Source organism: Mixophyes fleayi, chromosome 4 (genome assembly GCF_038048845.1).
Source record: "Mixophyes fleayi isolate aMixFle1 chromosome 4, aMixFle1.hap1, whole genome shotgun sequence".
In the NCBI taxonomy this organism is placed as follows: domain Eukaryota; kingdom Metazoa; phylum Chordata; class Amphibia; order Anura; family Limnodynastidae; genus Mixophyes; species Mixophyes fleayi.
Window position 1 is genome coordinate 104,098,865 of NC_134405.1, and position 23,011 is coordinate 104,121,875.

Sequence of the window (23,011 nt, forward strand, 5' to 3'; positions counted from 1 at the left end):
CTATTAAATTGTACCTTAGTCTCTCAGTATGTGTGTGTGTTACTGAGTTTAGGCTGTAAGCTCCAATGGGGCAGGGACTGATGTGAGTGAGCTCTCTGTACAGCGCTGCAGAATTAGTGGCGCTATATAAATAGCTGATGAGCAATAGCAATAAGATATTTGCATTAGTTATTGGTAGCACATGAGATGCATTGTCACTATACATTTTCAGGTGGAAATTATAATAGTTCTTACAAGACATTTGATACCAGGCATTGTTTTAGCACCATTTAGGTAATTTAGGGATTGAGTCAGCTACCTCTTTGACTGATTTCTTGACATTGCCACTGCATCAATGATATCATGCCACCCCCCAATGATGTTACATATATCCCTTACAACTTGGTCAAACAAGTTATTATATTGTGGAAGATATTGTGCAAGGCAAACAATTGAACTTTTCTAAACAGTGAGCTTTGCAAGCAGCCCAAGGGCTCGCACTCACAGGCTCTTTCTTTGCATACACGGTAGTGTCTGTCTGAGCAGCATTCACTGCTTGGCGGAAACAGCTTAACTGGCACTTCAAATGGAGCTAATTCAACCCTATGAAGAACAAGCTGACAGTACATACGAATGTTTAGAATGAACGGTGGTTGTATCATAGCAGCAGCATATCCTATTACATTGAGTCCATGATCCATCCTGCATTCAATCTGATCTCTTGTGTGTACTGCTGGCACATCCTGCATCAAGTTAAATAAACTCTAATTAAAGTGCTGGTTAAGATGCATTAAAGTAGTGAGCGGAGCTGTGGAGTTATATACTACAAGTGCATGATAAATTCCCTTACAACAATGAGACCTTACAACACCATTATAGAAATTAAGTAAAGTTTTCTAAATAATATATTTTTATAGAAAAATCCCTTGCAGTAGAATAAAGTGATTTAACAAAAATGTAACATAAATATCACAAAAATTTGACATTTAACAAGGGAGATTCAATGTTGCATTAAATCATACACATATGAAATCTTAACAAAACATTAATATCAAATTAATGTGGAACCATAGTTAAATGAATAAAAAACATTCATTAAAAATATAAAGATTTACATGATTTAGGAAAGTTTCATTTGTAGCATAAAAATACTCCTAAAACAAATGCATTAAAACAGCTATTAACTTGTTTCCAGCGAATAAGATCATTAGACTTGCAAACTGATCTCACGGTTTTATACAAATTTTATGCAAATCAGCATCATTGTTTAATAGCAGATGTATACTTAGACAGAGAACCTTTGTTGATAAAATTAAAGGAAATCAGTTAATCAGTGGTCAATTTAGACATCAGAGGAAATATAAATTGTACATAAAATGATTAACAAACATAGTAAAAACCAAGGAAACAGAATGGGAAAGATTCTTGGTAGCTAGAGCGTATTATATACAGGTATAAATGTGGGCTCACTCCGGGTATAATGTATGAGCTCATTGCTGAGTTTGCTGTGTGAAGGCACTGTTGGGTAATGTGTTAATAGTAATGGTAGATGGGGCTGGCTTATGATGGGTGTGTGTGTAGGGGTGCATCTTGTAAAAGATGCCTTGAGTTCCAAAATAACTTGTTATGCTACAGTACATAATAGTTTTTAAGTACTTTATTAGTAACAAGGGGCCTGATTCATTAAGGATCTTAACTTAAGAAACTTCTTATTTCAGTCTCCTGGACAAAACCATGACAAAACCATATTACAATGCAAGGGGTGCAAATTAGTATTCTGTTTTGCACATAAGTTAAATACTGCCTGTTTTTTCATGTAGCACACAAATATCAACTTTAAATTTCAGTGTACAAATAAGCTATCAAGTATTTGTGTGCTACATGAAAAAACAGTCAGTATTTAACTTATGTGCAAAACAGAATACTAATTTGCACCCCTTGCATTGTAACATGGTTTTGTTCAGGAGACTGAAATAAGAAGTCTCTCAAGTTAAGATCCTTAATGAATCAGGCCCAAGATGTTGAATGCAGAGCCATAACTAGAAATGTTAGCACCTGGGGCCAGAAGGATATCCCCCTCCTCTCACTAGGCCCTGGTTGAACGACAGTTTTATTGTGAAGGCGAACTAACCCTATTAAGCAAGATTTTGTACATTGTACAAAGGGAGATTTTTTTTTTCCGGGGGGGGGGTTTCCTCCAGGATTGAAAACACAGCACTATTTTACAAAACTGTGCAAGTGTTGTAGGTATCATATAGGAAATGCACCACTGGTGTAGATGCTATTTGTTTGCATAGTTTATGATGATATCGGACTGCCTCTTGCTGTGCATTATACTATACATTTTGCCTGTAGCTTCAAAAACCATTGAAACATGTACGAATATACATGGTGGGAGATTCTGTTTAAAAGTTTCAAACCAAGATATTCAAGGTTATTGCATATTGTAAAAGTGAAAATAACAGCTACACAACTTAAAATATATATATTTTAGAGTAACTATGAAGCAAGTTATGTTTTTTCATAACAAGTCCACTAGTTTAGTTTACTTTAATATTTGTTGTTCTTTATTGTATATGCTGCTATGTCACTGCTGCTATAGCTATTTATGAAGTTGTTGCTGCAGTTACAATACATTCTATAGACAGTAAAATGCATGGCACCACCTATCAAATATTAAAAGGTACTGTAAACCATTTAAACTGACACAAAATGCTTTACACCAAACCAACCTGAAACATTTTAATGATGCAAAACCGGTGCCATTATTTTAAATGATAGGATCATATTTTGTGGAATATAGATATATAGCCTAATAAGACCGTAAAGAACATTTTTACCAGCACAGAAGGTTATCTGAACTGGAGAATGATGATAAAGCAGTGGGAAGTGACTACAACGTTTCTACTAGTTAGTGTGTCTAAGGCTGATGTCACATAGGCCCTGTATGTGTATTTTATTCTCTATATTTGCCTGCACATTACAAGTAATGTAAGAAGAATTCCTGACACATAAACAGTGACACGCAACATGAATGCTCTAGGCAGCTTTCAGAGAGTGTTTCAGTGCATTTGCAAAAGGTATTTGACACTCATACTGCCTACACTATGCAGACAAATACAGTTGACAAGCACCAAGTTCCCCAGGCTAAAATCCATGGACAGACGAGCACCCAAAGTGCCCACATACAGGCCATACATGGGTGTGATAAATGTGACAGATCTGGACATGTGAGGCTGGAGTGGCAAAACTGGATCAGACAGGTGAGATTAGTGCAGTGAGACAATGACTGCATACATGGTCAGATATAGTCCTAACAAATTTACTATCAATCCTGATTGATATATAATCAATCCCAGTCATGTATTGATTGGGGTCTGTAGTCATTTTTGGTCCATATATATTGAGATTTATGGCCAGTTAGGTCTAAAACATTGTAATTGATGGCAGCGTGAGTAGGCTCCTCAAAGCAGATAGGTCAAAACTTCACGAGCCACTTTAGGGCCTACTTAATTGACAAAGTAAAGTAGTCATATCCTTTAAATAGCAAAATAACAACAATCTTAACCTATTTCTCAAACCTCTTTTTCCAGTACAACATCACATGATTGTTGTGCTTTCTCTTTCTTCCTGTCTTCTCCCCCATTACTGTAATTTCATGCAAATAAAAAGGTTTGTAAAGATGAAAAGATGGAGTAAGTCTAGTCTTATCTCTCATTGTCTCTTGGCATGACCCAACTTTTTTTTAGGTAGGAATAGCAGATATGTATCCAGTATTCATACTTGATTATTTGCTATTTATTATACCCTATGAATCACAGAATACACCCTATAAATTTAGCTGAATCTCCCTCCATTGGCAAATTGTAAAATAACAAAGGTGACCCTGTAAGTAGAGACAGTCCTATTAAGGCGATAAGTGCAGACAATTTTTTTAATCCTCCAGTTTACTGAAGCTTCCACTGCTACAGTAACCAATAAGAAACAGTCTACACTGTTTTAACCAATCACAGGCTTACTTTTCGCTACTGCAGTAGCCAGAGCTTGACCAACAGAAGGAGCTTCAGTAAGCGAAAGGAAGAGAGAAAATATTTGGAGCCCCATTTCTGCTGCATGGGGCTTTGACATGGGAGGCCCACTTAATAGCAGCTACACCTCTGCTACCATGGTATTTCTGCCCCTGGGTCCTATAATGAAGCAGAATTAGTTAGCTATCTCAGGCAACAAAATTATGGAAATACATTTTTAAAATGTTAATATAACATTCTTGTAAGCACTGAAAAATGTCAAATGACAGATCCTGCACCAGGCAGCAGAATGGTAAGGGCCATCCCTGCATTTAAGCCTAAAATCAATCACTGATAAACTGTGTAAAATGATACTAAATAATAAAATGAAAGAGAATTTTCCACCATATAACTTCTATGCCATGATTAAGGTGGAGGTCTGTTAATAGAAAAGAGCAGGGCGGAGTAATCTGTATGTAATCTGGCGGTGTACATGATGTGGCATTGACAGTGCTGTGTCGGTATGTGCCATGTGACAAATGCTGAGTGCGCCATTCCTTTTAAATAACAGTACCTCATCATGTATAGGGATATTATCAGGGGCTGGCTGGGTTGGGGGGCAGGGTGGGCATCTGCTCCACGGGCCAATCCATAGTGGGTTACCTTGGGCCTGGTCATTGGGTAGCCTGCATTTTTTCCCTTTAAAATGTTCCTAATAGGCGTGTCTCTCCCCACTCTTACTCTGGGGTAGCTGATAAAGCTTCTGTAATGCCTCTTTGTTGTGGGCTGGCATGTAAATTCTGACCTCTTACTATGGATCAGGACTGCTTGGTAGCGGGCAGAGCATTGACACAAAGACACTGGGTTCAACTGAGGACAGCCGGAGAATGGATTAGAGTGTAAGCTCTTATCTGTTGGACACAAGATACAGCAGATAATAGTCGCATGCAGAATCTTCAAGCAGTGATGGTTTATTGGTCATGTGTTCTGACAAGAACTTTTCCACACCAGCTTGAGGTACTGGTAATCATCCAGAAGTTACAGATGTAAATGATACATTACACAGTAAAACAGAGCTCCTTTTTATACAGATTGTGACACACATGTTATCAGAGGGTAGCCCATCCCCCTGATCCGACCAGGCACTGAAACATCTGATATCACATCAGATAATTTATCATCAGGATGTGATATTTCTCTAGACGTGGAGTTAACGCAATTTAATTTACAAAATTCACGTAAATATGTGATTTCCTAAAACTTGCTATTAGTTTTATTCAAGTAGTTTGTCTATATTTTTGTCAAGGCAGGATACAGGTAACTACTCCCTTCCTGTACTTTTAGGCTAAAAAGAGATTTAAAGGTCTAATTAACATGAGATTAACATGGGGTCCTTTCTTCAGACAGTTGCAAAAACACATTTCCTTCACACACATGCCTATTGCAACATAACACAGTATCAAAAATCAGCACATGACATAAATCGGCACACTGCGCCCCTAATTGAAATACATTTATACAATAAGTTATTTATAAGTGATACAGCCACAGGCATTCAATGGTCATCTCATGAAGTTGACCTTTGAGGTCAACTTCATGAGATACTTACAACCTGTTGTTTCACATCTGCTGCAATGCTAGAAAGCGACAATCACATGATATTACCTCATTGTCCTATTAGCTGTCATGATCTTCAAGATAAAATTAAACATTTAATGTAACAATTAGTTTGCTATGGCTAATTACATTGTTACTTAGTATAGATTTGGTATCTAGGTGGACTTTTCTCTTCAAAGCCTAGGGGGGCTGCTACTTCAAATTACTGCTGAGTAACCCACACTTATCCCTTCTTTCTGTGCTCCATATGTCTGACCTTCCAAATTATAGCTTTAAGATCACTGTTGTCTTCCAATGGTTTCCTAGCACCTACCACACTGTACTGGCAGATCCTGTTGTCAAGCTATTTACTGCAGGCATCTCAGCATTGAAAACAAATCTTCGCACTTTATATGGTTGTCTTGCCTGCCTTTACCATGCTGCCTCGCTAATATACATTGCAAAAACAAGCAAGCATTGTGCAGCAAGTCAGCCATAATACAGTCCACTGACATCATATTCTTATACTGCTAAATGTATATTATATTATTATTGTAACACCGATGCTGTATCAAGTTTTATTACATATCTGTCCAAAACAACCAAATATATAACAAGCATTGTGAATAAGCAACAATTCACATCCGTATTTGTTATCATCTGTAATATTACACTCTGCAAGAGTCAGTTCCCACTACCCGTAAATGCAATGCAGGTAACTGCAAAATCTTAAATAAGCAAATGAAACAATAAATAAATACAGCAGGGATTAAACATGATTTCTTTCTTACCTGGTGCACAGGACCGTTTTGTAATTTGCTGCCTCCCAAACTTTTCCGTTTCTTCCACTCCATCGCTTTGTTTACAGGTTAATATTGCAGGGATTATTCCACTGGCATTTAGACACAAAACCAAGCCATTAAATGAAGAAACGGGAGGACAAATAGTCACAGTATTCCAGAGCATATAACCATGTCTGTAATAGCAGTCAGGCTTTCATCCTTTGCTACATGCTAAAATGCAGAAAGTGACCACACAACTCTGACAGGTCCGGTAGGCAGGAGGCTGCAAGAAGATCAGTGCACTGTATGACAGTGGTGCGTCTTGTATATACCACACTAATAGAAAACCAGAGCTACACAGAAAAAAAAAACTTGACAGACCAGTGTTAATTCAATTTTAAAGCCACTCCTTCTTCTCTCATAGCTTGCCTAGATTATAAAAACCAGAGGCAAGGTCACCAAGCAACCAGATTTCACGTCACTCTGGCAATAAAGTCAGGTCCTATTCAGTGCATTACCTGGCTTGTGAGTGAGACACATGCTGCTCTGTTATTCGTCTGATAACTGTGTAGTCAGAGAGCATTCTCTTTTACAACATCAGTCTATATTTATGTCATATGTATGAAGGCTGGTAAATGTTTATGACTCTTAAAGGAGGAGTGTTTCAAGTGTTGGACTGTGGACCTGTACCTCTGGGCTCATCATAGTCTGTGAAATACTATCTATACTGAGATTAGACTATGAACTTTATGCACTATGTAAAGTGGACTGCACCTCTTCTTTAAGATAATATACATATATATGTTGATGGTTGGGTCTAAGAGAAAACTAATGAAAGAGTAGATTGAGATAGTTAAATATATTGACAATCTTTAATATATTCAACCTTGTCAGGTTCTTAATCGATAGTAATTGGATGAATATTTACTTTGCTTGCTATGGTGGGATGTCTACATTAGCAAAGGGCAGAGGTTGTTAATCTAAGGTTCTTCTGCTGTTGTGTAACTATAACTCCCAGAATACACTTACGAGTACAACCTCTAGAATCCTCTTCACCCATATTTTTACATGTTCATTGTACGTAATGGACCTGATTCATCAAGGCACGCACACTGAGCGCAACGCATGTTTTTTTTAAAACCACACCGAAATCAGTTCGGCATACTCCGAAATTCAACAAGGAACGGATCTGGAGATACGTGCACTGATTTAATTTGGGTGTAGGTCTCCTCTGTTCTACTACACAAGACACTGGAGGATATGTCCATTGCCTATGTGGAATATTCATTCGCAAAAGAATGCACACAAAAAAAATAACCGTTGAACCTGTTAATATAAGTTAATATAAGTATTAACGACAAAACAGTTAAAAACAAAAAATAAAGTGTTTTTTTTTTACCCCCACAATAAATACGTTTATTAGGATGATCGTAATGTCTACTGAACATAAAATACATTTTTACAATTGCTCCTGATTTAAAACACATGTTATAACATGCATTTGAGACTGTCATCACCAGGGAGGGCTGGCAAATTTTAGCCTGGGGGTCAAGACTGGACTCAGCAGCCTATTAGGAACATTTTAAAGGAAAAAAATGTAGGTGTCCCACTGATCCAGCCCAATGTAGCTCACTATGGGACCGGTCCAGCCTGCCCCTGGTCATCACTAGTACTCAGGACTTAGACTAGCCCTGGAGCAAGAGATGTGGCAGGAAAGCAAGTAACCTTGAGATGCCCGAAGCATGATTCGGACGTGACTGTGTGCGATCAAGTTTGGCCCTTACTATACATTAACTATGGGCAAAAGGCCTTTCTCAGCACCGTTCTTGCCCAGAAATCGTAGGCTGTAGTATGTGTCCTTTCCATATGTAGATGCAGTGACCATTGCTGCGTTTAGTTGCACATCGTCCAGTTCTGGACATGTGCAGTGTGATTTTGCATGCAATACAGACAAAATCGGCAGATATATTATTCTAAATTAAATTGACCAACTTACCAACACAGTGGTCCATGTAGGGAAGAGTGGTGTATTCCCACTCTTCCTTCCATATTTCCATGGCAGTTTTGCATGGCCACTAAATTGGAATGTGGCAGGATGAGAAGTCAGGACACAGCATGCTTTGTGATTATGTTTATCATCACCATGTGGCCCCATTGCAACACTCCCATCCTCAGTGCGCTGCAATCCTTTTGTCACCTCTGAAGTGATATTTCTCCTCCACTATAAGCAATATCTAAATATAACATATGGCCTTGATCTGCACAATGGGGCTCTATAATAGTACAAAGAGCCCACAGTTTGATCCCATTGAGCCGTGAGTCAAGATATTTTTTAAATATTTAATTCTAAAAGGTGATACCAAGGATCAGAGTAAAAACAATTATGAACTAGTAAACCAACATTCAAAATCTGTTGAGTTATGCAATGTGAACACAACTGTATCCACAATATAACCATTACAGGGGCAGATTGGGATTGAAAAAAAGTCTTGAACTGGCCTCATGTTAGCGGGACCAAATCAACTGTAGGTGGGGCCAACACAAAAGCAGGCGGGGTTTAGAACTACTAGAATGTGGTTTTAGTAACATTTAGGAAAACCTAGATGTGATGACTTAAGACACAGTGGCTCATTTCTAAAGCAATGCAGGGAAAAAGCTGCTAGTCCTGTGTTATAAAAATACATGAACCCTTTTGCATTATCTGCAACAGGTTTATGCCTCTGTGCTCAAAGTTGTTTAGTTGCCTACTAACACATCCTTTCAATATTCCCTTCATAGAACCATATCTGACTTTGTTTAATAAGTTTAACTATTACAAAACATAGAACAGCATATGAGCACCTCCCCGCACTGTTGCATCTTCCCCTGATATCATGAGATGCAAACTACCAGCCAAACTTTTCTCTTTAATATATAATAATGTGTACTGTATGTTTTAAAAAGTGCTTTAAAAATAAACCTTACAATAAATGACTATCCAGTGCGATCTCCACAAAGTTGAAATGCTTCAAGCATCTGCAAGAAAACACTTATTTTTTTAAACAACTGTGTATGAGCCCTAAATGTGCCCGGGGATTGGTGGTGATATGAATTAATAATAGTGCAGGGAGGGATGGCATAAGTGAAGAGGAGAGTTATTCCAAGGCCTTGCTAGTGATATAGTAAGTGCAAAGGAGGAAGGATTAATGACATTGTCAGTGCAATGATAGAAGGCAGGTAATGGAATCAATGCAAGAACCACTAAAGTATCACCAGAGCTGGAATAAGGCTCTGGGGGGCCTGGGGCACTTAAGACAGGGGGTTATTTTGGATACATTTTAGACAAATACATAGGGAAAACTGTGTGCACTACTGTTAGGTACACGCAGCTCTGCCGTCACAAGCAGTACAGTGTGAAGCAGGACATGGCTCCCAACTGTCCTTGTTGTCGGACCAAATCCTGACTAAGCGAGACAGACGCCCAAATTCAGGGCTGCCCCACAAGATTCCGGACAGATGGCAGACTGTCCTGCTCTCTCCTACCTGTTCTTGTCACTTTCACCACCTGTGGCTGCTGCTTTCTTTAGACTGGTTGCTGCTTGTCTGGGTCCTAGAATGTTGGGTGCCATATTTGGAAAAGAAAATGGGTACATGAAATTTAGAAAACTCCAACCAGCCCTGGCATTAAATCAAAATAGCACCTACATTTAATAATTAGGCCTCCCTACAGCCCCAACATTAAAATAATAGTACTCACGTTTAATAAATAGATCTATTGCCCTCCAACCAGCCCTGACATTAAATTAATAACATACACTTTTAATAAATAGACCTATTTTGCTCCAACCAACCCCAACATTAAAGTAATAGGTTTATTTTTTAAATGGGAATAATATTTACCTCCCTCCAAACAATAACTTAATAGCATTTACGTTTAATATAACCATTTCTCACAACCATCCCCGGCATTAAATAATTAATATTCACATTTAATTACTAGCCTTCCTCCCCAAACTCAGCCCCACATTAAATTAATAGTCCCAAACCACCCCAGAATTAAATTAAATGTCCTGTCACCTCATCTTAATTTAATAGACTCCAGTATTAAAAAGCCCTACCAATAAAAAAAAATTGCCCCACCACCACCTCACAAATAAAATAGCACCCATTAAATTTAAATTCCACCATTAAATTCATAGCCTACCTCCCACCCATGTACAATTAAGATATCCTTCCTCCTTTCCCTCATATCACACAATATATTAAGAGCCCCAATTCCCTCACACAAAACAGCCCCCCCACTCTGCCCTCCTTCACACCTAACAGCCCCCTCTGCCCTCCTTCACACCTAACAGCCCCCCTCCCCCTGCCCTCCATTACACATAACAGACCCACCTCTGCCCTCCATCACACACAACAGCCCCCCTTCTGCCCTCCATCACACATAACAACCCCCCCTCTGCCCTCTATCACACATAACAGCCCCCCCCCACTCTGCCCTCCTTGGGAAAAGTCCTGGTAGGTTATATGGCCAATCAACCCCTGTCTAAACCCAAACCTTTGGGCTTAACTCTTTGTTTTGTTATTAGAGTCCTTTAATCCCAAGCAAGCCAACAGGCATCAGGGCTAGAGCTAGTGACAGCCACAAGTGCGCACCAGAAGGAGTTATAAAAGGTAGACTTCGGGACTTGTTGAATGACTTACCTGTGTGTCTATGAGAAAGAGAGTCTGAGTTCTGAAAGGGAGACTCCGGAACCCAGCATGTGGAAGAGAGGTGTCAGTGAAACTGCAGAGACCAACAGTGAGCGATCAAAGGCACGGCTAAGCCAGGCACTGTCAGACTGACTGGTCAGTAAGTCTAGAGTGCAGGAATGAAGATGTCCACTCGTAGAGGCATTCTTAGAGGAACATGTGTGAGTGACTGTCCACCCGTAAGTATAAAGTGGGGCAGAATGCAGAACAGCTAAAGGGTGCGGAATACACTGTAGTCAGCCGAGATCAGGGCAAGAAGACCCTAATTGTGTACAGGGTGGAGAGAGAAAGAGACAGAGTGATGATCACAGATAGTGTTAGCTTTGGGGACAATTGTGTGATGTAATGTTGCTGTGATCCTGCAACTAGGAACTGGGCAGGAGGAAAAGATATAATAAACCATATTATTTTTTTCATCAGAAAGATTGTGTTGTGACCATTTGTTTGTCTGTAACTGTATGGCATTACCATTTGTTTGTCTGTAATTGTACGGCATTACCATTCCTGTATCATCTTCACATTCTTGTTACTAAACCTGCAAGAGGATTGAGCTAAGCCTGGGTAGTGAGTATGAGGATCTCCAGCGGTAAATGCCTATGAGTATGTACCTACACCACCCCAAAGGCAGGCCTAGTGAAGAAGAAGCATTCTGGGTCTGCAGTTTTCGCAGTTCATAAATTACCCTTAGTGAGCAGATAGTGGTATCCATGTTAAGCTTCTTCACTTTTCCGCCATAACATACACCTCTTCTGCTCATTATAAATCTTAAAAAGAAAATTACCGTGGGGCAGCACGGGTGCACAATGCTGCCTCACAGCTCTAAGGACTTGACTTTTACTCCTGACACCATTCCAGTGCACAATGCGTGGAATTTCTATTTTCTCCCCATGTTTATCTGGGTTTCTTCCAGGTGCTCTGGTTTCCTTCCACACCCCAAAAACATACTGGTAGGTTAATTGGCTGCTGAGTAAACTGGACCCTAGTGTGTGTATGTTCTTGTGTGTTATGGAATTTTGGCTGTAAGCACCACTGATGTGAATGGCAAATATTCTCTGTACAACGATGTGTACTATGGTTGCGCTATAGGGAGTAACAAAAATCAGAGCTGGCTGAGAAGGGAGTGTTTCCCTATAATGTTGCTTGGTAGCGAAACAAAGGGAGAAGAGAGGCAGGACAGAGACCCTGTGAGAGTACCAGTAGTCTGAAAGAGGAATGGAATGAAGTCTGAGAAGAGGAGGTAGCAGTATCTATTATACTCCTATATACAGAGGAGACATATTGGTAAATAGGAGCTGTTTGTGAGTCGGGTACACCCCTGTCAGTTGGTTGAAAGTTCAAGCAGAGGACTGTAATAAAGGAAATTCCCCAGAGTAATAGAGAGAGACACAGTGGAAAGAAGGAAAAGATATTTTTAAAAGAGAGAGATGACTGGAGTCCTGACCTGGAAAAGCCATCTGGGACTCAAAGGCTGATCGTTATATGGATAAGTAACCTCTTATTTGTTTATTGAATTACCGGGACAGTGTATTATACTAATAGTCAGATAGGGACTAGGTGGGGAGGCCTGAAGATTGTAATGCAAAAGAACCCTTTTGCTGTGCTGACATAATATTAATAAGGGATTAGTGCAGGGACAGTTAGTTAGGCAGCAGAAAATCAATTATCTGTATGATAATCTGCAAAGACAACCTCACTATCCTTTCAGCCACATATAAGACAATTCATAAACTTGCAGTGTGAGGAGCTTACCATATTGGAGTGACTATATGGTCAAGTCTAAGGGAGAGATGATGAAATCCAAAGTGTAAACATAGGTCATTTTAATGGTGGAGAAAGGAAAGTCTGTTAAACTCTTGATCAATTGGAGACATAGAAGGAGAGAAACTTCCTTCAGAAATACAATTAAAAACAAATAAAGAACTGCATAATTACTTATATTTATTTATGCTGTTGAACATATTTCATGCTAATTGTTTGATATTAGTTATATTTGTCAGATAACCGTAGTTAAAAGAGAGGTACCTTTTAGTTGTAGGATAATGAGGAAAGAAAATTTTTCCTTCATCCACTCTGGGGGACACTGCTACCATGGGGTTGTAGGAGGGCGCATGGAGTTTGCACTTAAATAGTTAACAACTAAGTTTGCTGCTGACTCCTCCCCTCTGCAATCCCACAGACCTCAGTTTTGTTTAAGTGCCCAAGGAGTTGGGCTGCGTTTAGTACTGTTTAGCAGTACTTGCTGCTTAGGTTTAGATTTTATTATTTTTATTAGATTATTGGTATGAGTGTAGGTGAGGATGGATGTATTTAACATTTTTTTTGTCACAGGTTTCAAAATGGAGCAATGCTCCATTAGATTGCAGCTCCTCTGAGCAGGGCCATCTCTCCTCCTGTTTCCACCACTTCTAACTCTGCTCTCCAGCTACTTAGCCCTCCTCCTCGTGGGTCCTCCACCCCACGTCCACTCTCGCTCCCTCCTCCCCCCTGGGGGTCTCCCTGTCTTCCGCGCCCTCCTTCTTGGGCCCCGTCATTTGCGGATCCTCCCTCCCCCTTCCCCGCCCTCTCTAGCTGTGCATTGAGCTTACTGAGTTGCTGTGCTTACTGTTTACTGTACTGTGCTGTCTCCCATTGTATTGTAATTTGTTTGTCTCTGTACGGCGCTGCGGACGCCTTGTGGCGCCTTATAAATAAAAATTAATAATAATAATAATTAATAATGCTCCATTTTCCTTTAAAAAAATAGAAGAAGAAGAATATTTATAAAATGACTGCACGGCTCAGTGTGGTGTTTATTGATCAAGAGCAGTGACAGCGCTAAGCGACTGTCACTGCAGTGTCCCGACGGGTCCGGCACTGCCACAGGCAGAGAGTGCCGCACTCCGTCCGAGGACTGGACATACTGGGAGGTACCAAGTCCCCCGCTGAGGCGGAAGGGGGACTTGGATCTCATAGATCCCTAGGAAGGAAAATGGGCATTGATACAGGAGCACAACGCAGTGCGGCAACCTGGACTGATAGAGGCTTCCACTGAGTGTTTGAACCATCAGACAGCGGGGAGTGAGTGAGAGATTCTCCGGCTGTCAGTGGTACGCTCTGGAGCAGGAGATATTCGCACCTTCTCCTGTCATCGCAGTCCGACTTCAGAGGCACCTCAGAGAGTTACTACTGCTGCTGGCTTCTCCTCACAATTACTCCTTGTGTCAGCTAAGTAGCCCATAGGGGATATATATTTAAAAAAAAAAGAAAAGAAAGAAAACACCAGTGCTGGGAGTGTAAAGGAGACCCCCCCCCCCTGCTGATTGGTACACTCCAAAGGCGGGAAAATTCAGCTAGAGCAGTGGTTCCCAAACTTTCTCAGCTCAAAGCACCCTTGGGGTCACCATAATTTTTCCAAGGCAACCCTAAGCAAAAATAATTACCGGGTAGTCACGTTTTTTAAGTAGTTGCCCCTTTATCATATCACTCTGTGTCCCCCTCTTCGCCATCTCACACCCTGTGTCCTCCTCTTCGCCATCTCACTCTGACCCCCCTTCAGCGTCTCTCTCGGTCCCCCTCCTTCAGCGTCTCTCTGCCCTCCTCCTTCAGTGTCTCTCTTTGTCCCCCTCCTTCAGTGTCTCTCTATCCCCCTCCTTCAGCGTCTCTGTCCCCCTCCTTCAGCCTGTCTCTCTGTCCCCCTCCTTCAGCCTGTCGCTCTGTGCCCCCTTCAGCCTCTGTGTCCCCCTTCAGTGTCTCTCTGTCCCCTTCAGTGTCTCTCTGTCCCCTTCAGCGTCTCTCTCTGTCCCCTTTCAGCCTCTCTCTGTCCCCCTTCAGCCTCTCTCTGTCCCCTTCAGCGTCTATCTGTCCCCTTCAGCGTCTATCTGTCCCCTTAAGCCTGTCTCTGTCCCCTTCAGCGTCTATCTGTCCCCTTCAGCGTCTATCTGTCCCCTTCAGCGTCTCTCTCTGTCCCCTTCAGCGTCTCTCTCTGTCCCCTTCAGCGTCTATCTGTCCCCTTCAGCCTCTCTTTGTCCCCCTTCAGCCTCTCTCTGTCCCCCTTCAGCCTCTCTCTGTCCCCCTTCAGCCTCTATCTGTCCCCTTCAGCGTCTATCTGTCCCCTTCAGCGTCTATCTGTCCCCTTCAGCATGTCTCTGTCCCCTTCAGCATCTATCTGTCCCCTTCAGCGTCTCTCTCTGTCCCCTTCAGCGTCTCTCTGTCCCCTTCAGCCTCTCTCTGTCCCCTTCAGCGTCTCTCTGCCCCCTTCAGCGTCTATCTGCCCCCTTCAGCGTCTCTCTGCCCCCTTCAGCGTCTATCTGTCCCCTTCAGCGTCTCTCTGTCCCCTTCAGCGTCTCTCTGTCCCCTTCAGCGTCTATCTGCCCCCTTCAGCCTCTCTCTGCCCCTTCAGCGTCTATCTGCCCCCTTCAGCCTCTCTCTGTCCCCCTTCAGCGTCTATCTGTCTCCTTCAGCGTCTATCTGTCCCCTTCAGCCTGTCTCTGTCCCCTTCAGCGTCTATCTGTCCCCTTCAGCGTCTATCTGTCCCCTTCAGCGTCTCTCTATGTCCCCTTCAGCGGCTATCTGTCCCCTTCAGCGTCTATCTGTCCCCTTCAGCCTCTCTCTGTCCCCCTTCAGCCTCTCTATCCCCTTTCAGCGTCTCTCTGTCCCCCTTCAGTCTCTCTCTGTCCCCCTTCAGCCTCTCTCTGTCCCCCTTCAGCCTCTATCTGTCCCCTTCAGCGTCTATCTGTCCCCTTCAGCGTCTCTCTGTCCCCTTCAGCCTCTCTCTGTCCCCTTCAGCCTCTCTCTGTCCCCCTTCAGCCTCTCTCTGTCCCCCTTCAGCATCTATCTGTCTCCTTCAGCGTCTATCTGTCCCCTTCAGTCTGTCTCTGTCCCCTTCAGCGTCTATCTGTCCCCTTCAGCGTCTCTCTCTGTCCCCTTCAGCGTCTATCTGTCCCCTTCAGCGTCTATCTGTCCCCTTCAGCCTCTCTCTGTCCCCCTTCAGCCTCTCTCTATCCCCCTTCAGCGTCTCTCTGTCCCCCTTCAGCCTCTCTCTGTCCCCCTTCAGCCTCTCTCTGTCCCCCTTCAGCCTCTATCTGTCACCTTCAGCATCTATCTGTCCCCTTCAGCGTCTATCTGTCCCCTTCAGCCTGTCTCTGTCCCCTTCAGCGTCTATCTGTCCCCTTCAGCGTCTATCTGTCCCCTTCAGCGTCTCTCTCTGTCCCCTTCAGCGTCTATCTGTCCCCTTCAGCCTCTCTCTGTCCCCCTTCAGCCTCTCTCTGTCCCCCTTCAGCGTCTCTCTGTCCCCTTCAGCGTCTCTCTCTGTCCCCTTCAGCGTCTATCTGTCCCCTTCAGCGTCTCTCTCTGTCCCCTTCAGCGTCTATCTGTCCCCTTCAGCGTCTATCTGTCCCCTTCAGCCTCTCTCTGTCCCCCTTCAGCCTCTCTCTATCCCCCTTCAGCGTCTCTCTGTCCCCCTTCAGCCTCTCTCTGTCCCCCTTCAGCCTCTCTCTGTCCCCCTTCAGCCTCTATCTGTCACCTTCAGCATCTATCTGTCCCCTTCAGCGTCTATCTGTCCCCTTCAGCCTGTCTCTGTCCCCTTCAGCGTCTATCTGTCCCCTTCAGCGTCTATCTGTCCCCTTCAGCGTCTCTCTCTGTCCCCTTCAGCGTCTATCTGTCCCCTTCAGCCTCTCTCTGTCCCCCTTCAGCCTCTCTCTGTCCCCCTTCAGCGTCTCTCTGTCCCCCTTCAGCCTCTCTCTGTCCCCCTTCAGCCTCTATCTGTCACCTTCAGCATCTATCTGTCCCCTTCAGCGTCTATCTGTCCCCTTCAGCCTGTCTCTGTCCCCTTCAGCGTCTATCTGTCCCCTTCAGCGTCTATCTGTCCCCTTCAGCGTCTCTCTCTGTCCCCTTCAGCGTCTATCTGTCCCCTTCAGCCTCTCTCTGTCCCCCTTCAGCCTCTCTCTGTCCCCCTTCAGCGTCTCTCTGTCCCCTTCAGCCTCTCTCTGTCCCCTTCAGCGTCTCTCTGCCCCCTTCAGCGTCTATCTGCCCCCTTCAGCATCTCTCTGCCCCCTTCAGCGTCTATCTGTCCCCTTCAGCGTCTCTCTGTCCCCTTCAGCGTCTCTCTGCCCCCTTCAGCCTCTATCTGTCCCCTTCTGCGTCTATCTGTCCCCTTCAGCGTCTCTCTGTCCCCTTCAGCATCTATCTGTCCCCTTCAGCGTCTATCTGTCCCCTTCAGCCTCTCTCTGTCCATAGCCGGATTAAAAGGGGGGGCACAGGGGGCACGTGCCCCAGGCCCCCCTCTCTCCGAGGGCCCCCCGCCGCCACGCGCATAACCTCTACTGATTTTTTTTTTTCCTAAATGTCGGTGGCGGGGGGCCCTCGGAGAGAGGGGGAGGGTTGCGGTTGGGTTCGGGGCTCCCTGCGTTGGTGGGGGGAGCAGGATAGTGGAAAAAATATATATATAGTTACTACTCACCTCATCGCAGCGCCGGCGTCCCTCCTCTCTGCACTGTTAACACTGAATGACAGGCGTGACGTCATCAAGTCACGCCTGTCATTCAGTGAGGAGCAGCGCGGAGAGGACCAGGAAAGAAACAGGAAAACAGAAGAAAAGAAAGAAGCTACAAGAAAGGTAAGTAAAAAAAAAAAAAGGGAATAACGAAGAAAGGGACACTATGTAGGAAAAAGGGGGAGAAGAAAGGGACACTATGTAGGAAAAGGGGTAAAAGAAAGGGACAGTATGTAGGAAAATGGGGGAGAAGAAAGGGACACTATGTAGGAAAAAGGGGGAGAAGAAAGGGACAGTATGTAGGAAAAAGGGGGAGAAGAAAGGGACACTATGTAGGAAAAAGGGGGAGAAGAAAGGGACAGTATGTAGGAAAAAGGGGGAGAAGGAAGGGACAGTATGGAGGAAAAAGGGGGAGAAGAAAGGGACACTATGTAGGAAAAAGGGGGAGAAGAAAGGCACACTATGTAGGAAAAAGGGGGAGAAGAAAGGGACACTATGTAGGAAAAAGGGGGAGAAGAAAGGGACACTATGTAGGAAAAAGGGGGAGAAGAAAGGGACAGTATGTAGGAAAAAGGGGGAGAAGAAAGGGACACTATGTAGGAAAAAGGGGGAGAAGAAAGGGACAGTATGGAGGAAAAAGGGGGAGAAGAAAGGGACAGTATGGAGGAAAAAGGGGAAGAAGAGAGGCACAGTAAGGAAAAAGGGGGAGAAGAAAGGGACAGTATGGAGGAGAAAGGGGGAGAAGAAAGGGACACTATATAGGAAAAAGGGGGATAAGAAAGGGACAGCATGTAGGAAAAATGGGGAGAAGAAAGGGACAGTATGTAGGAAAAGGGGGAGAAGAAAGGGACACTATGTAGTAAAAAGGGGGAGAAGAAAGGGACACTATGTAGGAAAAAAGGAGAAGAAAGGCACACTGTGTAGGAAAAAAGGAGAAGAAAGGCACACTATGTAGGAAAAAGGGGGAGAAGAAAGGGACACTATGTAGGAAAAAAGGAGAAGAAAGGCACACTATGTAGGAAAAAGGTAGAAGAAATGGACACAATGTAGGAAAAAGTGGGAGTAGAGAGGCACAGTAAGGAAAAAAGGGGGAGAAGAGAAGCACAGTAAGGAAAAAAGGGGAAGAAGAGAAGCACAATAAGGAAAAAAGGTGGAGAAGAGAAGCACAGTAAGGTAAAAAGGGGGAGAAGAGAGGCACAGTAAGGAAAAAAGGGGGAGAAGAGAGGCACAGTAAGTAAAAAGGGGGAGAAGAGAGGCACAATAATGGGGACAATTAATTAATGTGGGGGTGAGTTTGGAGAGAATGAGGTCCCTTTATTAAAATGTGCCTATGAATTATTTAATGGCAGTGACGGTTGCGGGAAATAGGTATATTTCTGAAATGTAAATACTATTAATTTATTGATGGGGCTGTTTGTAGGGAGGGAAATAGGTTTATTTATTAAATGTGAATACTATTATTTTAATGTTGGGGCTGGAGGAAGGCCTAATTATTAATCATGGGTGGTACTGATTTAACGCCGGGGGTGGCTGTAATTTTCTAAATGTGCCCATTTTTTTTTCCCAAGTAGGGCCCCTAACATTCCAGGATCCAGACAAGCTGCAACTAAAGAAACCTGCAGCACAGGTGGTGAAAGTAAGAAGAACAGGTAGGAGAGAGCAGCAAAGTCTGTGAAATGTTATGATTCTAGTGGGACAATCCCAATTTTTGGTGACCGTTCAATGGTGTACACAACAATGCAGGTTTTCTGTCTGTAGGAGGGTGGCCTGGCCATGCCCAATGATGCATTATCAATGGTATTTTAATTTGCGGTATCATTGCTAGTTTTAATGTGCATTATACATTTTATTTTTAAAGTTCGGTATCATTGCTAGTTTTAGCGTGCGGTATCATTGCTAGTTTTAGTGTACATTATCAATGGTATTTTTAATGTATGATATCATTGCTAGTTTTAATGTGTGGTGTCAATACCCATTTTAATGTGGTGTTTTGATGATTGTTTTAATGTACAGTATTTTAGTTTGTGGAAGCAATGATTTTTCTTATGCAGACAACCTAAGCGAGCCCTCTGGGAGAGCTGTAAGTGTCATACTGTGGGCTGTAGGTGATGTAATGCAGGATGTGTCACTATGCCCTTAATTTTAGATCTTAGGGGCCCCCTGTCTTAAGTGCCCCGGGCCCCCCGAAGCCTTAATCCAGCTCTGTCTCTGTCCCCTTCAGCGTCTCTCTGCCCCCTTCAGCGTCTATCTGCCCCCTTCAGCATCTCTCTGCCCCCTTCAGCGTCTATCTGTCCCCTTCAGCGTCTCTCTGTCCCCTTCAGCGTCTCTCTGCCCCCTTCAGCCTCTCTCTGTCCCCCTTCAGCGTCTCTCTGTCCCCTTCAGCCTCTCTCTGTCCCCCTTCAGCCTCTCTCTGTCCCCCTTAGGTGTCTATCTGTCCCCTTCAGCCTGTCTCTGTCCCCTTCAGCGTCTATCTGTCCCCTTCAGCGTCTATCTGTCCCCTTCAGCGTCTCTCTCTGTCCCCTTCAGCGTCTATCTGTCCCCTTCAGCGTCTATCTGTCCCCTTCAACCTCTCTCTGTCCCCCTTCAGCCTCTCTCTATCCCCCTTCAGCGTCTCTCTGTCCCCTTCAGCCTCTCTCTGTCCCCCTTCAGCCTCTCTCTGTCCCCCTTCAGCCTCTCTCTGTCCCCCTTCAGCCTCTATCTGTCCCCTTCAGCCTGTCTCTGTCCCCTTCAGCCTGTCTCTGTCCCCTTCAGCGTCTATCTGTCCCCTTCAGCGTCTATCTGTCCCCTTCAGCCTCTCTCTGTCCCCCTTCAGCCTCTCTCTGTCCCCCTTCAGTGTCTCTCTGTCCCCTTCAGCCTCTCTCTGTCCCCCTTCAGCCTCTCTCTGTCCCCTTCAGCGTCTATCTGTCCCCTTCTGCGTCTATCTGTCCCCTTCAGCGTCTCTCTGTCCCCTTCAGTGTCTCTCTGTCCCCTTCAGCGTCTATCTGTCCCCTTCAGCGTCTATCTGCCCCCTTCAGCGTCTCTCTGCCCCCTTCAGCGTCTATCTGTCCCCTTCAACGTCTCTCTGTCCCCTTCAGCGTCTATCTGTCCCCTTCAGCGTCTCTCTGTCCCCTTCAGCGTCTATCTGCCCCCTTCAGCCTCTCTCTGCCCCCTTTAGCGTCTATCTGACCCCTTCAGCCTCTCTCTGTCCCCTTCAGCGTCTATCTGTCCCCTTTAGCGTCTATCTGCCCCCTTCAGCCTCTCTCTGCCCCCTTCAGCGTCTATCTGACCCCTTCAGCCTCTCTCTGTCCCCTTCAGCGTCTATCTGTCCCCTTCAGCGTCTATCTGTCCCCTTCAGCGTCTATCTGTCCCCTTCAGCGTCTCTCTGCCCCCTTCAGCCTCTCTCTGTCCCCCTTCATCGTCTCTCTGTCCCCTTCAGCCTCTCTCTGTCCCCCTTCAGCCTCTCTCTGTCCCCCTTCAGCCTCTATCTGTCCCCTTCAGCGTCTATCTGTCCCCTTCAGCCTGTCTCTGTCCCCTTCAGCGTCTACAAGGTAAAAAGTCATTCCAGATTTTCAGTTGTTACTTGGGAGATACTGTGCTCTGTCCTGCTGATCAGTTTAGTGGTGCTTTGGCAGTGCTCTGTCCTGCTGAGTCCAGTGGTGCTTTTGTCCTGTGCTTTGTTCTGCTAAGTCCATAGTTATTTTAAAATTCTAAAAAAATCATACATTTTTTTTAAAAAAATAAAAATAATTATAGAAAAATAATTACAATTTTTTTTTAAAAAAATGATACAAAAATAATAAAAAAAAAATATAAAAAAAATTATTTAAAAAGTATAAAAAAAAATCTATATATATATATATATATATATATATTCTTGCAGTCCAGAAATATTAGTACTGCTAAATTAAAATACTTTCACTGTTCTTGCAGTCCAGAAATATTAGTACTGCAATATTTACCTACGTTCACTGTTCTTGCAGTCCAGAAATATTAGTACTGCTAAATTAAAATACGTTCACTGTTCCTGCAGTCCAGAAATATTAGTACCAGAGATTAAACTACGTTCACTGTTCCTGATTGGTTTGTTAAAGTGCGAATGTCCTATTTCAACAACATCAGGGTGGGTGGGAGGGCCCAAGGACAATTCCATCTTGCACCTCTAGCAAACTCTTGCAAACTGCCATCCTGTCTGCCACTGCAGTGCCACTCCTAGATGGGCCACGTGTTTGTGCCGCCCACTTGTGTCGCTTAGCTTAGACATCCAGCTACCTCAACCTTTTGGATTAAAAACAATATTGTGAGGTGTGAGGTGTTCAGAATAGACTGGAAATTAGTGGAAATGAATGTTATCGAGGTTAATAATAGTGTAGGAGTGAAAAAAAAACAAAGATATGGATTTTAGCACTTTTTATGCTTTTTTTAAAAAAAATCAGAACCCAAAACCCAAAATCAGAACCAAAACCTTTCGTGGGGTGTTTTGGCAAAACAAATCAGAACCCAAAACCTCAAGCTAATCAGAACCCAAAACCCAAAACCCAAAACCCCAAAAGTGGCCGGTGCACACCCCTAATTATTACCACAGATATTTATATTACTGTTTTGAGGCTATTAGCCAGAGTCAGAACTAGTAATTATTTTACTGTATTTCTCTCTGTGAAAGTTGCCTAATCTATATTTCTTTAAAAAAAAAAAAGGAAATATAATGTCTGATAAGAACAAGAATTATTGTGCAGAATTTTATAACTTCACAATACCTGTCAAATTATCTGTCGGGTAAAGAGACCAGGGGGCCATTTGTGCTCAGTGTGACACTGTCCTCAGCAGCTAAGTGCCCCACTGGGGAATAACTAGTTAATGAGGCTCCTTGTGGTAATAGAGAGAAAACTGTAATATATATCTACCTAGTTTAGAGTTTTATTATAGAAGGATCTAAAGTTAATGCAGACTGTATTTTACATGCGTGTTCAGTCAATGATTATGACACATAATTTTATTATTAAGAGTTTAATTTTCATATTGTTTTGAGGCATTAGCCAGGGTCAAAACAAACGTGGTTATACTATTATCTTTGTGCTGTGATTATTTATGGCCTGTCTGTTCTTTTTAAATAATAACATATAAAAACTGAGGAGGAGCATGTTATTTTCCTATAGGACTGCTCCCCCTTCACAAATTGGTCTGTTCCTTGAAGCCAATTCACGGAACTGGACAGTAGACAGTTGAAGAAACTCCTGAGCAGTTTTACTTCACAAGCACTGATCAGCAGTATATACTGTGTGTGACTGACAGGCTGCTCTCTATCAGCAGTATACTGTGTATGTGACTGACAGGCTGCTCTCTATCAGCAGTATATACTGTGTGTGACTGACAGGCTGCTTTCTATCAGCAGTATATACTGTGTGTGACTGACAGGATGCTCTCTATCAGCAGTATATACTGTGTGTGACTGACATGATGCTCTCTATCTG

At 43.3% G+C, this 23,011-nt stretch overlaps 1 protein-coding gene across 1 annotated transcript in view; it reads right to left on the reverse strand.

Annotated features, from left to right (window-relative positions):
• Positions 1-6,687, reverse strand: part of PDE8A (phosphodiesterase 8A) — a 210,221-nt gene extending 203,534 nt beyond the window's left edge. The window contains exon 1 of the mRNA XM_075207924.1: positions 6,374-6,687. Within this exon, the coding sequence (XP_075064025.1) occupies positions 6,374-6,436 (63 nt within the window). The 5' untranslated portion in view covers positions 6,437-6,687. The remainder of the gene's footprint in view (positions 1-6,373) is intronic.
• Between the last annotated feature and the right edge of the window lie 16,324 nt (positions 6,688-23,011).